At 40.4% G+C, this 17,567-nt stretch overlaps 2 protein-coding genes across 5 annotated transcripts in view; one reads left to right on the plus strand and one right to left on the minus strand.

Moving 5' to 3' along the window:
* Window positions 1-541, plus strand: part of LOC138959266 (syntaxin-8-like) — a 32,342-nt gene extending 31,801 nt beyond the window's left edge. For both annotated transcript variants that reach the window (XM_070330667.1, XM_070330670.1), the window contains one exon: window positions 1-541. This exon is cut by the window's left edge and continues 380 nt beyond it. The gene's annotated coding sequence lies outside the window, so the exon portion shown is untranslated.
* A 9,914-nt stretch (window positions 542-10,455) lies between these two features.
* The window catches only part of LOC138959268 (netrin-1-like), a 107,642-nt gene continuing 100,530 nt past the window's right edge, over window positions 10,456-17,567 (minus strand). For all 3 annotated transcript variants that reach the window (XM_070330674.1, XM_070330672.1, XM_070330673.1), the window contains exon 7: window positions 10,456-15,716. In XM_070330674.1, coding sequence (XP_070186775.1) covers window positions 15,394-15,716 — 323 coding nt within the window. In that variant the 3' untranslated portion in view covers window positions 10,456-15,393. The remainder of the gene's footprint in view (window positions 15,717-17,567) is intronic.

Consider the following 17,567-nt stretch of genomic DNA (forward strand, 5'->3'; position numbering starts at 1 on the left):
AAAATGGGGCAAACACTCCTCGTTACCATGTGAAGGTACTTCATTATTTCTGACCGGTGTACATACATGTATGTAAAGTTGTACAAATTTCTACACAATGTACAGCATATTTTCATGAATAATTGTTTTTTTTTTATGTAATTGTATGGTAAACGTGTCTATTTCAGGTGTGTGGGGTGGGTTTTTTTTTGGGGGGGGGGGGGGGGAGGGGGGTGTTTGTTTTTGAAAGTTTAAGGATAGCCAGTGGTTGTTTCATGTGTGATACGATTTCAAGGAGTTGCCTTTTGTGCTGTTTGGATGTAACCTGCCTGAGGTTGAACAAGAAAATAACCCTTTTGTTTGCTGGCTTGTTTTTCCTGTCATGTTGACATCGCTGTCCAGATTGTAATTTATTGCTTTTTCTAGTTTGGGAATCGGGAATTTGGGTAACATTTTGTCATTGTCCACCTCTGTGCAAGGGGCATGTCATTTGGGGAATAACATCGTCGTTTGTGCAAATGAAAGTTCGAACAATTTTGAAATACATACTCATTTCCAGGTTTTCTTTTGTTTTGTGGTTCTGGTGTGATGGAAGAGTGTGCATGTGTAAATGAATGTGTGTGCGCACGTGCACGAGGGGGTCGGGGTTGCAGTTGTTCTGTTGTTTGCATGTCTGTCAGTTCGTGCCTGTCAGATATGACCTCTGGCATCCGGTGTAACATTTGGACAAACAGTGCATACATTTTAGCTCAATGTTCTTGCATTTCTCTTGGGTGCTTCATGCAGACCTGGTTACTGTACGAAATTTGCGTACAATCTTACGAAATTGAAGACCGCTGTACGATTATACGCCAGACATTAAAATCATACGCAAAAAAAACAAAAAAACAAAAATTTTAAATTAAAAAAAAAATGAAAAATGAAAAAATTATATATAAGTCTGAAGAGGACTGTGTGAGCCTAGAAAGCAATGTGTAAAGAGGACTGTATGAGACCAGAAAATACTGACCAGTGCAGTGACAGAAATGAAGGGCTGACTCAATACTGCTGACAGCAGCTGATGCAAATTTTCCTCAGAGGTCAAAAATAAAAATTATGTTTTTCTAACATTCGTTTTGTGTCACATTTTCAAATATCTAATAGTGTATGGGTTTTTTTTTCAACAAAACTGTTTTAATTTACTTTCAGCACAAATTCTTTCTTACATGTATTTACAGTCTTTAAATAATGGGGTTTGAGGGGGGAATAAAGCACAGTGTGTACCGCGAGAATGAATTGTACACCTTAAAATTCTGATTGTACACATTTTTAGCCTCATTTGTACACCAGGAAATTTTAGTGGTAATCAGGTCTGTTCATGTAAATTCGAATAGAAAACTTTATTTTCTCAAACCAGAAATGTATGTGTGGTGCATATATCGTAACAGCAAACAACATGACATGACATGTAACAACTTTACACATTAAAATTATAAATGCATGTACATACATATACACTGTAACAATTTCAAAACGAAAAACAAAAGAAACTGAAAAATAAGAGATTCTTTTTATTTAATATTATATAATTATTTTTTTTAGCGTGTCGGGTCATGTACAAGAACCCGCTAACCTAATAAGAGTGCCGACCCCATTTTGTTCCCCCTCACTTTCCTGTATTCGAGGTTTTTGTTATCTGGATACATCGGATGAAAAATATGACGGTAATTCATGTACATTTCTAATACATGAGGATTCCGCGGCACATCCGATCACGGGATCGTCGATCAATTTAACAGCAAATTCTTTATCAAACTCAGCCTTTTCGACAAGAGAAAAACCAAAAATAGAAATACAGGCTTTTTTGTTTGTTCATTTGCTTTTGCCCTGGGCGAATGCGCAGAAAAGAACAAGCAACGCGTTTGAACTTTGGTGTTGTTCTTGGTGATTGGAAACTGAACAGGCATCAGCAGAGCTGTGCCGAAAAAGTTTGATTTTGTTTGCGGATTGAAAACAACCAAAACATGGGATAAATAGGTTACACATCTCGTCCATGATAGCTTAGGTATTTTCCCTTGGGGTCATTTTTGAGTAATCCCGAGCCTCTGGCGGAAAATGGTCCCTCGGGGAAAATGTGACATCCGGTCCCAAGTTTGCATCAGATGTAGGCCTACTGAAATATAACTTGACTCAGTTCATACTGTTTATTTTCTATATTCGAGGAAAGGTGGGTCCGGAAGAGAAAACAAAATCTTATAACCGAGTTTTTCTCATTCGAAGTTGTTGTTTTTTGTGTGTGAATACATTTTCCAGGCGAAAAATATTCCTTTCTGTAAGCGATGTTTCTGATACTGATCAGTGATGCGAGTTTCTTGCAAATGGCGTTGACTGTATAAACATTGTGAATTAATTGTATTTCTCTTGTCTTATTTTTGCATTGGTTTTTATCTCTCATGTCAGGCAAAGTTGACTTAATTACATAGCAAACGTTCAAATAATAAGGTATTAAAGAAAAGAAATCGTTATAGTACTGATGCTTCTTCCTCGACCTCTTCATTACTTGGCACCACACACAACCAAGAACTTCAATTTCTTTGTCACACATCCGGGCAATCAAGACACTAACCCGAGGTCACGGTCGACAACTCCGTTTCCCGAGACGGGCAGGCGACACTGCTTCCCTTTTGCTTTGAAAACATACTCTCATCGAGCCCTTTCATAAACAGGCACTCGACGCGTTCCTTCATCACACCATCAGCAACAAATTAATTGAATTTCCATCAGCCCCGCATCCGCTCGCTCCCCGAGAAAATCGAAGCCAAGTACATTCAAACGAATGTTGCCCCCGTACTCACCCAAAGACGCAAAATATTTCTTGGCAAAGGCTTTTTTTTCTTTCTTTCTTCCTTTTGTTTCTGCTCAGGGTGTTCGCCCCAGTCAATGTTTGGTCTCAACCTTCTCCCCGAGTGCTTTATCGAGCGGTTATTTTGTGTCTAAATGCGAAACGCGCGTTCACAATCCCTCGTCGAGGTGACATGAAAAGAAGGGAAACAACCCCTTACGATCGTGAAGAGTTGTAGTTCTTCCCCTGCTTCCTGCGGTCTGGGCGGCTGTTTTGGTTTCTAGTGTCGTCTGCAAGGCTCTGTGTTGATTTTTCTGTCCGGGCGAGACATCTTCAAAGGGTAATTATTTCTGAAGAATAATGGTTTTACAGCTCCTTTGGCGCAAGGAGGAAAGTGCTGTTTTCTCGCTACCAAGGACGGTTTGATGGGTGTTCTGGTCGAAGAAGCATTTTGCATGAGTTGTGAAATATGGACGAGCCTTTGCTTTTACACTGAAGTGTGTTTCTCGTTGAGATACTATTTACCCCCACCAACTCTTGTCTCCTCCTCTTTTTAGTATTTTGATACCGACTAATCACACTACATTGTCTTCTAATCGATTCGGTTGTTGTTCTTCTTCAATGAGTCAGTGATCTTTGTCCTTTGCGATTTACTGTGTGTCATTGTACGAGACATTTTGTGGAATTGGGAGATTGACTACATATCAAGGCTGTGAGAATGTCTCATACAGTTACCAGATTCTCCTGCTTGGGGAAAGCGTGTGTTCTCTTATGTCAGTTAGCAACGTGTAAATCAGTCAATCAATCAATCAATCGATCCATCCATACAATCGACCAACCCACCAACCAGGTAGCCCATATATCCATCCGGCATTGAGTATGAATTACATTGTGCCCAAAACGTGCGTGAGAATGTATAACTCTTCACGCAGACACTTACACGCAAAATTAGTATCTTCCATCTTAAAGTATGTGTTTACATGCGTTGTGTGCGACCCAAAAAGGCCATTTCCGTTTGTAAATTGTGGGACTGCATAATTCTACATGCATGCATACGTACACACACATTATTACCTTTGGATTTCATGTTTTGCACGCATTTAAGGACCGGCTTCGGTCTTTTCCGGAGGAACACCGCGTGTACATAATACACACTTCGATCGCGTAGCACTGCCATTGCATATTTTCGCAACGAAAACCGTGCCACTGTTTGATTCATCTTGGTGTGTTAAATCTGAAAGCAATATAAGTGAACGAACAATTGAAAACATATCACGTTACTAAACTGTAGCTCAGTGTTTCAGTGTGACGTGGAAGTGTTCAAATATCTGCTGTAGGCCTATCAGGCAAGCCGATTTGGTTTCACCTGAACGACTGCGAGAGGCGAGCGCAAACCGTTGTGTTGTTCAGAAATGGTGTTCCCTTTGATATTTTAGTGGACATTTAACTTCAAATGCAACCTTTCTTAGCCGTAGAGTTGGTAACAGAACCTTTATGCGCGAGAAACGCCACATACGACGGAGTAACCTTGAAATGCCTTCACTTTTGAAGCCCTGTCTGTCGTAGCCTAGTGGTTTGTGCTCCAGCTTGAAGGTCAGGTGACTCGGGTTCGACTCCCTTACTGGTTACAGTTTTTTTTCTTGTTTGCTTTATTTTTGTCATCTATTTTGTGTCCTTAGCTCCACCCTTCAATCTTTTCAACCCTGATGCATTCCGTTTATGTATTTATTTATTTTTTATTTATTTTTAAACCATTTCCCCCAAAGCGGTTTAGCACGGTGGTATGTTATGATGAAAACGCGATTACACAAAGCTCACATGTGCACGGTCTGCAAACTAAACGGCGTGGGCTCACCGTATTAGCCAATAACAAGCACACATATTAAACCGCAACGCAAAGCGTAAACATTAGTACAACTTGAAGAAATCAATATAGTTACCAGAAACAAAACCGTGCTTCGCACCGAACAGTTCGACAGTGACTGACCTACTGACCGAACCGCACCTCTCGCTTGTGACAGTCGCTCATGATACAACCATTCTTTTGCCGAGTCTGAAATTGATCTTCATAAAACTATGTGTAAGTGTAACAAAAGAAAAAACTAATTTCTTTCATATTGCCTGAATAATAACTTTATTAACTGATAATCAAGGTGGCATCGCCGAATGACTGCAAGTGCAACGCGATCGAAGTGGCACGCGGTGTTCCTCCGGAAAAGGCCGAAGCGGCTGTGACGTCAGTCGTTCAGTGGGGCGTTTAGGAATCGCAAATTCGCGGCCGGGTCATACCTAAGACTTTAAAATTGGCAATCTAGTGGCTGCTCCGCCTGGCGTCTGGCATTATGGGGTTAGTGCTAGGACTGGTTGGTCCGGTGTCAGAATAATGTGACTGGGTGAGACATGAAGCCTGTGCTGCGACTTCTGTCTTGTGTGTGGCGCACGTTATATGTCAAAGCAGCACCGCCCTGATATGGCCCTTCGTGGTCGGCTGGGCGTTAAGCAAACAAACAAACAAACAAACGCATTTAAGAAGTATATTCTTGTTCCTTGTTGTCAGTCGGACAACGGTAAACGGATCGAACGAAATGCTTAGATTTATGATGGCTAAGCCTTTTTATTGGATTTCCAACAGCTTACCCGTGGCATGTGCCACACTTGCAAACCTTTAAACCCACATCTACAAGATTTATTGCTGACCTTATCCCCTGCAGAAAGCCGTTAGCAAGACTTGCCCACAAAAGAAACTCGAATTTTCGGTTTAGACACCAGAGACTGAAAGAGAATTTACTCCGAAGCTAGACAGTGTGTGATTGCACAAACAGACAGAAAAACACACACGCACGCTCTCTCATACGTACACAGACGCACGCACGCACGGAAACATAGACACACACACACATTACTTGCGGGTCCACTGCTACACTCACACAAACACAGCAAAACCCTTCAACAACAACAACAATACTGAGAAGGAACAACAACAACAACAACAACAACAACAACAACAACAACAACAACAACAACAACAACAACAACGAATCACACGAAAAATAAAGAAGCAAATAACTTTACTGGTTTAAAACAAAAATCAAAGAGTGTAAAAAAGTACAAGAGTTGAGTTTGGTTTGACAAGGTGGCAACGCCTGCACTGCTGTTTTCTTGAGTCTTTCTGAGGGATCGATTTAAAACAAACTTTATGCATGCGTTTGTTTGGGGATTCTGTATAAGTGTCTGTGTAAAGTGCCAGGAAATTTACAAGGGTGGAGTTTGATTTGACAAGTTGGTAACACTTGTGTTGCTGTAATGAGGCCACTGCTGTCGCTTTAAGAGGATACTTGGTCGATGGTCGGCACTCGGGTTCGAGAACATGGCAGTTACAATGTCTTTCCACTCAGCGTAATTATTACATGTATAATATTTTCCCTTCTTTTTTCATTTTTGTCGTGTTTTTTTGTTTTTTTATGGATAAAGTTAGAGAATACTGCGGGTGATATGAAACGTAGGTGAGTATTTAGCGTTACGAGAAATACAGATTTCATTGACAAGCGGACTAGTACTTAATCAGTACACATGCACACGAATACGCGCGCACGCTCCGCACGCACAAAAAGAGAGAGAGGGACGGAGAGATAGTGTAATAGGGGGAGGGAACAGAGAGCGAGAGAGAGAGAGAGAGAGAGAGAGAGAGAGAGCAACCTCGATCCTTTGACATCACGGATCTATCCATCCAAATGGTGGCAGGTGGCACAAAAATTGCCGTAAAGCAAATTCCATGCGCAACTCTCAAATCACAAAGTATGGTGCAACGTGTTCTTCAGTAAATATCAGGCTATTATGTATGTATGACACGAGTAACATTGTTAGATAGTTCATTCTCTTTAACTGTTTCTCTGTGTGCCCTAGTCAGGTCATCACTGTCAGATAAGTAGGTCGACCAAACATACTGACAGGACGTGAACGTTTTGATAATACACGACGGAATCGGCGTGTGTCAGTGAAATCGCGCAAAATCTCTCGTTTGGAGACCACACTACACGTTAGAACTGTGTTTCGTGAAAGAGCTATTTTAAACAGGGCGTCGGCATTTGCCAGAACGCCGAAACGTTTTTAAAATTGTCAAAAATATTGCCTTCATTTCGGCAGAGCTGTCGAATTTTTTTCACGTTGGGAGTAAGTTGACACTATCAAGGACAGTTTGATTGGTATTGACTGCTTTAAATTTCCGAAAATTACCGAAACTTGTATATAGCCATTTCGGAAAGTTTGCCAAATGATATTCGCAACATAACTGACTTCTAAAATTATTTATTTATTCCTTTTAGAGCTATAATACTTTCCATATATTCGCTATTTTTAACTTCTAATAATATGTTTTGTTCTGTATTCACGGTGTGGGAGACGTTCCATGCGTAAAAAGCTCTGAGGCGGAAAGTGTTCCAGCTCTGATGCGCCACTTTTTCGCAGTCGGCTCAGATCGATCACAAATGTAGGTGTCTAAGGCAGAGTTCCACTATAATTTTTGGTTTGTAACAAATGCATTGGGTATTACCAAATGTAGGCAACTTAATGCTACAATGACTAGATATCGCAATAATTGATCATTTATGTCAAAAAGTGGAAATGTTTGTGCATTTTCGTGGTTATGCTCGATACAGACTAACACAGACAATCAAAACCCTAATGGGGAGCTGAAGCAATGCAAAAGCAATGTTTTGGCGTCAAAAAAAATTCAGATTGCTCCTAGATTTCTCTCAAAATTAATTAACTCGTTTAATCGATGTGCCAGCTCTGAGCAATAGCGAAATGGGCGGAGCTTAGGTTTGTTCCAGCTCTGACGCGATTCGCAAAACGGACAAAATGAGGCCCGTATAGATGAAATATGTACTCGTGCTGATAGAATAGCATATATATTTAACATTTCCTATAAGTGGATGGCATCAAAGTGGTGAAATCTGCATGTTATGCGGCAAAAACGAAATGTCCCAGCTCTGAGGTGTTTGATCGGCAAAATGTTCTAGCTCTGAGCTTTTTACGCATGGAACGTCTCCCACACCGTGGTATTTGTCAAAACGAAAAATTTGTTTTGGGGGAAGATGTAAGCAAGATACTGTTTATGTTTAAACTAATTATACTGTTAAAAAGGCTATTCATTTTTTTATCGTCTGCAACATATGATTTTTAACATGAGCTAGAGGAATACCCGGCTTCGCCGGGTGAATCGCGAGACAGAGACAGACAGCGTGGCGGTTCGCCGTCTTAAGAGCACGTGTGAACATTTAAATCAACCAGTTTGTGCCCACTCAAAGGAAGGCAAGAACATTCAGAGAGACAAAAGCAGCCAGACCCCATCACAAACAGAACTCTACAATCCACAGGTGTTGCCTCCACACACACACACACACACACACACACACACACACACACACACACACACACACACACACACACACACACACACACACACACACACACACACACACACACACACACACACACACAGAAGCCGTATATCTATATATATATATATATATATATAAAAATATATAGAGATAGATGACAGTGGATTTTTCGATAGATAGATTCGATCTTTGCACATTTACAGTGAGGACAACTTACGGGTACATGCAAGGAAAGCCCACAACTTCTAAGGCGAACAACTCTGCAGAGTCTGCTGTGAAGAGCGACGGTAGTCTCCCTGTCACACTCGACCCCCTTTGAATGAACTTTGTCCCCAAAGTTCCGAAACATGGACCCGCCAGGTTGGTGGAATGGGACAGCACGAAAATGATTCAGTGGCCTGATTATTGCATGTCAAGTCCCATCCCTGTCGACGACGTCAAATGTAACCGAGTGCCGAAACACCACAATCACCTTTGAAGGCGTAGTCCTCTCATAGAGGATTGAGAATTTTAGAGCTTATTTCAAAGCCCTATATTATCTGTTATGGCTTCTCAAAGGCCATTACATACACACAGACAAAAGCCCACCAGACCCCATCACAAACAGAACTGTACAATCCACAGGTGTTGCCTCCACACACACACACACACACACACACACACACACACACACACACACACACACACACACACACACACACACACACACACACACACACACACACACACACACAGAAGCCGTATATATATATGTATATCTATATCTATAAATATATAGAGATAGATGACAGTGTATTTTTCGCGTGGCTATAAATTGATTCGACCGTTGCACTTTTACAGTGAGAACAACTTACGGGTGCAAAGAAAGCGTTCTGGACAGTGCAGTGACATTCTAAAAATAGTAACGTAGTAACGGGAATATGGATTGACGCTAAAAATAGTAACGTAGTAACGGGAATATGGATTGACGCCACACGAAGGAAGGGAGATAAACGCTGAAAACACTGGAGAAGATAAGGAAGAGTTACTGGGAATGGATCCAGAGAAAAACCAAAATCGGTTCAGCGCTGCGCGCTGAGAGCACGTGTTGAAAATTCTCATCGACCAGGTTCTGTGCGGGGTCTACCTGAATATGCCCACCAAATTTGAAGCAGATCCATCGAGAACTTTGGCCGTGCATCGCGCACACACACACACACACACACACACACACACACACACACACACACACACACACACACAGACAGACAGACAGACACAAGTCGTATATATATATATAGATATATATAAAAAAAATATAAAAAAGGAACAAAAATAAGAATAGCTAAAACTAACAGAATCGGCATGTCAATGTTACAAACAAATAATGATCCATCCAAAACCATCAGTATTATTCACCTGAGCCGCCAGGTAAGGATTCTATGACAAGATGCACGGTCGGGTGTGATTCATTTCAGGAGCCGTTGAATGCGAGTTTTGATGCAGTTTTCGGTCAATCATACAACAACAACAACAACAACAACAACAACAACAACAACAACAACACACAAAAACGCAATAATTCAGTAACTAATCAACGCATTGCCTTCAAACTGAAACGGGGATGTGATTAGACGTTTGACAGAATCCAAAGTCATTCTTGAGTCATAAGATTTTGTTAGGGATTAGTATGCTGTCATGCGACATGCCAGAAAGAGTTCTACAAATAAATAATTATATAGGTGGTGCAGTCTCTCTCTCTCTCTCTCTCTCTCTCTCTCTCTCTCTCTCTCTCTCTGCGCTGCATAAAACTTACACAGCCAAGTAATACTGTGTGTATTTCTGCGAGTACGAGTGTGACCCAGTTACAAGCTTCGACCATCTGACGTACATCGCTGCTAACTACTGAACTCAGCTAGTCAAAACAGTTTTGGCGCACTTGTGTAAATAGCGTCGATGACAGCAGTCTACTAACCTTTAGGGCCCCTGCCCCAAAGCCTTGTTTATTTTTGGTCGTTTTTAATATTTTTTAAAAAAACTATTCACTAAAAGTTTATGAACTGAAATTATATTGAATAGACCACTGCTGTTCTCTCTCTCGGACTTTCTCTCTCTATATATGAACATGAACGCACACACGCACGCACGAACGTACGCAAACACACACACACACACACACACACACACACACACACACACACACACACACACACACACATATTTCAATTCAGACACAGAGACAGACATAATGATTGTGTCACACAAAACATATACGTGTTTGATTTTTGAATCTTTTTATTTCACCTGTCGTACAAAGTTAAAAGAATAAGAGTGAGAGGTCGCAGATACGAACGAAATATACACTTAGACACTTTGTACACTTAGAAAAAACAACAACTGAAAAGTATTTTACAATGATCGATAAATTATATATATTTTAACCCGAAAATCGAATACATTTTAAATGCATTTATAGTCTAAATCTTCGTAGTAAGTAAGCCTAAAATTTGGAAAAAATACAACAAAGATAATTCTAGAATGTTCGTCTGAGACGGCAATAATTTATGCTTCTGCTTACACAGAAATACTTTTCGCGGACCTTAAAGCCCTTCTGAATAATAGAAACAAAAGTGCAGTGGTCAAAAGCATAATTGGTGCATATTTGACTGTTACAGAACAAGATGACAATACAAATATTCTCAGCAGATGCATTATTTTACCGTTCGAATTTGTATCTGTCGAGTACATTTATATTGTTATCTTGTTCCAGTACTTCTCTCTGTGTTCCATAGCTGTTACAAATTGATTTTTTTCTTCATTTTTCTTCAGTGTGCTTAAACTGTCTTCACATGAATTTTTCATGTTAACTAAAAGGTTCTATAAAAGTGTTATATTTGCCTAAATCTGCAGATTCTTAAATATAAAGTGTTGACATCGTGATGCATACACTTCAAAAAGCAAAACCAACTTTTTTTCTACATATCTTACGCAGAAGGGGAGTGAGGAATTTGACGTTTAGGCACAGTCCTTCCCGTATGAACGATTCAGGTCACCGTTTAAGATGTCTCCAGGCTTTTGCATGGAAAAGACCATCCCTCAACTTGGACACATACCTAAAATCAGCTGCCTAGCTGCATTCTGTGCAGAGTGGATTGTTTTAATGAATTGATATTGTAACTGACTCGACTATCAATCAGCCAAAGTAGTTCATAAATATTTCCCACTTTTCACTCGAAGCAGCAGAGCAATTAAGCTTTGGTATGTATCTAAGTTGAGAGAGGGATTTATCCCACGTAAAAGCCAGACCAGGTATGAGATGGTGAGCCGAATTGTTTATACCGAAAAGATTGTGCCTTGAAAGGAAAAATGTGATTGTCGACAGGTTTTCGGACTGGTACTAAACGCTAATTATGATTCCATCCTGTACATAAAAAAGACATAAATGACAATTATACACTGATGGGCATTTATATGAAAAATTGATATTCAGCCTCACACACTGAATATATACTGTGTACAAACATAGTACAACGAAAGAAGCTGCTTCTACGTACATGTTACACCAAGTGCACAAATATTTATCACGGTTTGACGAGAGACGTAATATTTTATATCCACACTTAGGTTTTCAGGATCAAATAATCCAAAAAACAAAAACAAACATTCTTTAATAGTAATGACGAACAACAACACCAAAATAAGTTATAAACAAACACAACCTGCATGTTAAAAAAATCATTTAAATAAAAACGACGACCGAAGAAGTCATGTGAAGTAAACGCTTAATAACTTCAAAGTGGGTCTATTTCTATCGTCCTTTCCAAAAAATAAGTTCCAATTAAACGACTTGCTAAGCATAACAGTAATTTTTAGTGCATGCATACAGACAAACAGTATTCCGAAGCTATGTCTAATGTTTGCCGGAATACTAACCCAGGGAGGAAAAAAGATCCTAGCCACGATAATCTGATTCATTCTACTTTATGTTGCCGATCCTATTTATCTGTTTACCTACTGTAAATAAAACAACCCAAACAAAACAAATAAACATAGTAATATAAAACGTTTAACCGACATACCTACCTACCCTCGTTTTGGCCATGTTACCATAACCACATATTTTGTCTTGCCTTATCAAAATTGTATCGAAGCCCTTTTTATTGGTTCGACTCAGACCTTACAAGTAATATAAGCACTACGAATAAGTACTGACCTACCTGCAAAACCATTTGTTCAGTAGTATGTACGCTTATTACAAGTACTCTTTCTGCCGCAGTTTCGAGCCCGATCCCGGAAAAAACTACATAATATATATATATATATATACGGTCTACACTTGTATCTAAATAACTAATCTAGGCTTATTTTTGAAAAGAATACAAGTTAAACAATAAATATGGAGAAAACTAATTTCTCTTATTGTTGATTGGCTTTTCTGGATGTCTAAATCAGACACGTGTCCTCGTTAACTACATGAATGATGTACGTCTTCTGAGAGTGTGTGAATTTATATATTACCACAATACACATGCCGTTACCTGCCGTTACCAAATTCGAAGGAGAAGAAGAGGAACATCTGCCATGCCCCTCTCAAGCAAAAGAGCAAAAGGATGATAGAAAGACAGGAAGAAAAACATCCGAACCCAAACAAAGTTCTTAGAACCACGTCTATGCTATGTAAACATGTGAACTAATAGTTTAGTTTTGTTAAATTTACAACAACAACAATAAACATTATTGTTTTCTGTACCACTTCCTGGAATGGTAGTATCCTTGCTTGAACATATTCAGTTGAAATAATTTCTCGCATTCATCTTTCTACAAAAAACCGCGTAAAACAAAGAGAGTGGTATATATAGAGATATAAACTTTATAAAATAGTAGAATGGATTTCAACAAATACATCATGGGTGACATTTTTTCTCTCTCGAGATACACGTTTAATAGTAACTGAATTCTCTCATACAATGTTATTAAAACGCTGATGCAATATTCATATCAAACAAAAAGCTTTTAGATCTGATTTATGTGTGTGTAGCGACATAACTTATGTACACATTAGTAGCCTTCTTCTTGAGATAAATATTACATGTATAATATAAAGCCATACCTGAACATGCATGCCTTGTCAAAGACACCAAATATGGCTGTGTGGACTGTGTGTGTGTGTGTGTGTGTGTGTGTGTGTGTGTGTGTGTGTGTGTGTGTATGCGGTGTGTGTGTGTGTGACTGCGTCTGTGTGCGTGCATACATACATGCGTGCGTGCGCAGGTTTCGCATTGCGTTGTGTCGTATTGGGTAAGCATGTTAAGTACAAAGTTTAACGCACTAAATTTCAGTCAATGTGTGTATGTAATTACAAATGCGCACTATGTCAGAATTTGATGAGGCCTAGAAGCCCTACATGAAATTGACTATGCACATAACTGGCCAAAACACAAAATAACATTAAACAACACCAATGGTGAAAGAGAGGTAAGGGATACATTTAACACTGAGGTGGATTTCTACAGTTTGATAAAATGATTCTTTAACTTTGATATCGGAGCCGCCCGAAACAGTTCACTTAGCCTACACACAGTACTACTACATTAAAAAGAAACAAGAAGACATGTAGAATAGTTTGCGTCAAACAGAGAGAAAAGCACATCAAACAAACAGATGTTTTGTCTTCTTCTTGAACTTGAAGTCAATACCCCCATAATTCGGGACTTTTCTTTTGCGCACATTTGTTCTCCTTCTAGAAATAAAGGACGAAACAACAAGTGAATGTCCTTTGTCGTGCAACAAGAAAGTCCTTCTAAGGAAACTATCACATGGTTTCCATTGAGAGGTATTCCAACAAAATATAACTTTGCTGAAAGCCAGTATTTCAGTAATGAGTCACAACCATTGTCGAGAAATCACGCCATATTAGTCATCATCATTATCATCAGTCCTTGTGGCAGTTTCACAGATTCTCCTGTACATTGAAATACGACCCAACAAATATTTAAAAACATCCGACAAACATCAACAAGCACATTAAGAGTTCTCGAAACATCTTCGCTGAGGTATTTGTGGACAAAATGACGACGCAAGAATTCAAAGACGCCAAATGCTTACAGTCAGAAAATGAACTGCTAAAACCTAATTGTAGGACGCATATATATAGTAGTACTTACAGAAGCGTCCATGCTTCTCTATTTCAGATCATGTCCCTCCTGATCTTCGAAACTTGCCATCTTCAAGCATACATATTCCTGTAACGTTTAAGGGAGACACCTTTCTTCACCATCCGGGCATCACTGCAGTATAAATGTCTTCGTTATTTTCTTTACTGACTAACTTTGACGTTTGCTTGGATAGAGTGGGGTTTGGGGCAAGTTGCAAAATCATCATGTATGACATTCATTGTAATCAAATGTTGCGGAACTTTCAGTGTATTTGCGAGCAAACTGTCCGATCACACTAGGTCCGAATTCCAAAGGGTTTTATCGTTAGGTGCGCAAAACTCACGTTCTGATATCTGGAACATTTGCTGGTATGACACGTTTCCTGTCTGTCTTTGAAATACAGCAAAACCGAAACCAGGTCATGCCGACCATGCTTGTTTTGTTGTTTTATTTACAGGGGTCAATCGTATCTTTCTGCTACCGATCATTCTCTAGTCTCCTCTTCATCTTTCTGGAGTATACAGGCAGACTGTCGATTACATGTCCTGTGAAACACTCGTTACAATCATGCCGAGTCACGTGTGTCACATTTGTAAATTTGTTCCCCTTTGTTCCCTCTTGTTTCGCTCATCTGTGAACGTACAAACTAGTCAATCTGACCGTGAGCATCGACAATACCTCCAAGCCTCTTAATAAGTCATCATTTAGACATTCTCTCCGTTTGTTCATCCTCTGATTGTTTGTCCTTTGCTCTTAATTTTTTTTGCTCACTGCACAGTACTGTAAACCAACAATAGAAATTATCGTCGTCCCATGTCGCTTTCCAGACAAAAACGACACTCAAGCAGCTGTTGCCACACCAGTTAAGCCCTTTGACTTCAGCTGAGAGAAATAATCAGCCGTTGCCACACCACAGAGTAAAGCCGCTTGACTTCAGTGGAAGTCCCGGAAATGGTGAAGTCAGAGGAAGATGTCAGTCTTTGAACAATGCTTAGCATTCCAGTCAGCTTCTGTATGTAGTGCATGCTGACACCACTCATCCCCACTTTCTCTCTCTCCCTCAACCGCGACACAGGCCGCGACGCTCTCTCTTCACGTAGCGTCTCAAGCGACGGTTCCACTTGTCCTTCCACCGAACCACCTTGGCTTTCCGGTCCACGATGTAGCGGTTGTCTCCCTTGCGATAGCGCGCCACCACCAGGTAGCGTCGGCCCAGGCGGATTTTGGGACACTTGCACTTGAGGTCGTCGCGGGGCACCCACAGATGGGTCTCTCCCCTCCTAGCCGAGCGGTCAGTGGGCCGTGGGTAGGACTGGACGACGTTGACGTTGAACTTGACCCACTCGTCCACCGTCTCGCGGGAGATCACCTGCGCCTGGATAGCTGCAGCAAGAAAAGACAAGCAGAGGGATGAGGAACATGACACTATTCAGTTGTGCTTGTAAAAGCCTTCCCGTGTAAACGATTCGGGTCGCCATATCAAATCTGGCAAGGATCAGTTTAAAATGTGTGTGTGTGTGTGTGTGTGTGTGTGTGTGTGTGTGTGTGTGTGTGTGTGTGTGTGTGTGTGTGTGTTTAACGTAGAATAAGACACTAGGACACATACTCAAGATCTTGGCCAGATCCTAGATGGTGAGCCGAATCGTCTGCACGTGAAGGACTGGACGTTTTAAGCTCGTGTAGGGCACACATATATAGAGATGTGTTAAGTACCACTGAAGGACCTCGCCAGTTACACAAGAAAAAAACGAGAAACGAAAAACGAACGATAGTTCTAAACATAAATGACATCTCTCGACCTAAAATTTACTCAGATTTTCCCATTTAACTTGAGATGTAAGCTCGGTGAAATGCTCGAAATTCAATAGTATGTAGCTTCTGTGTAAACTAAGAAAATTCAACTAAACAAAAAAATAAAAATAAAGATAAACAAGCACACAAACAAATGGTGCTCAACGTATCACAGATTCATTCCGACTTATTTCTACTCCCAGGTTCACCGGGAAAACCTCTCTACATGAACCAAATAGCGGAAGAAACTGCGCAGGTGGTATCCTTTATATATTAAGTTAGATTTGATTGAAACTGGATCTTTCTTTGATCACTTCATACAGTTTTGCACTTAAACATAAGTTTATACTTTTGATATCAAAATGTGGAAAGTGATCAATTGATAATATTTCATCTGTATAGCTGCTTCTCTCTCTCCCTCCCCGATGAGAAAAACCAATCAGGCATTCCAACTAATTTTCACCGACACCTCATCCGGCAGAGAGAGAGAGAGAGAGAGAGAGAGAGAGATAGAGACTGCTTCCTGTCTTCGTCAACAAACGCTCGTCAGTTTTGTGAAGTGACGCAATCAAAGATGGCCTCTCGAGCACTTTGACGCCCGAATCGATTAACGCACCTTTGATCTATTATTCATGAGAAACGCCGTCCTTAGATCCCATTGGAAGGGCAGACGCGAGCAAGGAGGAGAAATGGCTCTCTTCGTTTTAGACGATAATCGTTCTACTCAATGGTTTCTAGGCGATGAGAGAAGAGAGAGCAATCAATCTCACGCCATCAGCAGGCTATAGTAAGGCGAGTGTGGAGGCCTTTGGCTGTCTTCAAGTGGGCTATATCCCTGGCGGCTTTTCGGTGCGGACTCCCTGATCACTTCCTGAAGTACAGTGCTGCGTTAATTGTTACGGTTTAAGCGAGCGGTTTTAAGGTAAAGGGTTGTGCAAAAAGGCCGTGTAATGAGAGCGCAAAGGTAAGCATGAGAACAAACACAGAAAAAAGAAGTCAACAAGGAAACAAGTGGTCTAGCAATTAGTCACACACATATTCAGTCCCAAAACACATTTAATGAAACAAGTTTTCCGTTGGCACGTCAGTTTTGGACATGTTCAAAATATTTTGATAATTCTAATGACTGGAGGCCACACACAGACGCATAATTGTGTGCGCTGGCTCTTTAATGTTTAGAGAGAGAAAGAGTGTGTGTGTGTGCGTGTGTGTGTGTGTGTAAGAGAGAGAGAGAGAGAGAGAGAGAGAGAGAGAGAGAGAGAGAGAGAGAGAGAGAGAGAGAGAGAGAGAGATTTACGTTGGCAGTTACCTTCATTGCTATCATCCCATCAAAGAAGTTCGACGTAGTAACGATAAAAAAAATGATACAGCTGTTGAAAGCTTATAGAACCATCACTGAATGTGTGGTTATTCCGCACTTCCGCCAGAAATAATGTTCTTTTC

The sequence above is a fragment of the Littorina saxatilis genome, linkage group LG2 (assembly GCF_037325665.1).
Source record: "Littorina saxatilis isolate snail1 linkage group LG2, US_GU_Lsax_2.0, whole genome shotgun sequence".
Lineage (NCBI taxonomy): Eukaryota > Metazoa > Mollusca > Gastropoda > Littorinimorpha > Littorinidae > Littorina > Littorina saxatilis.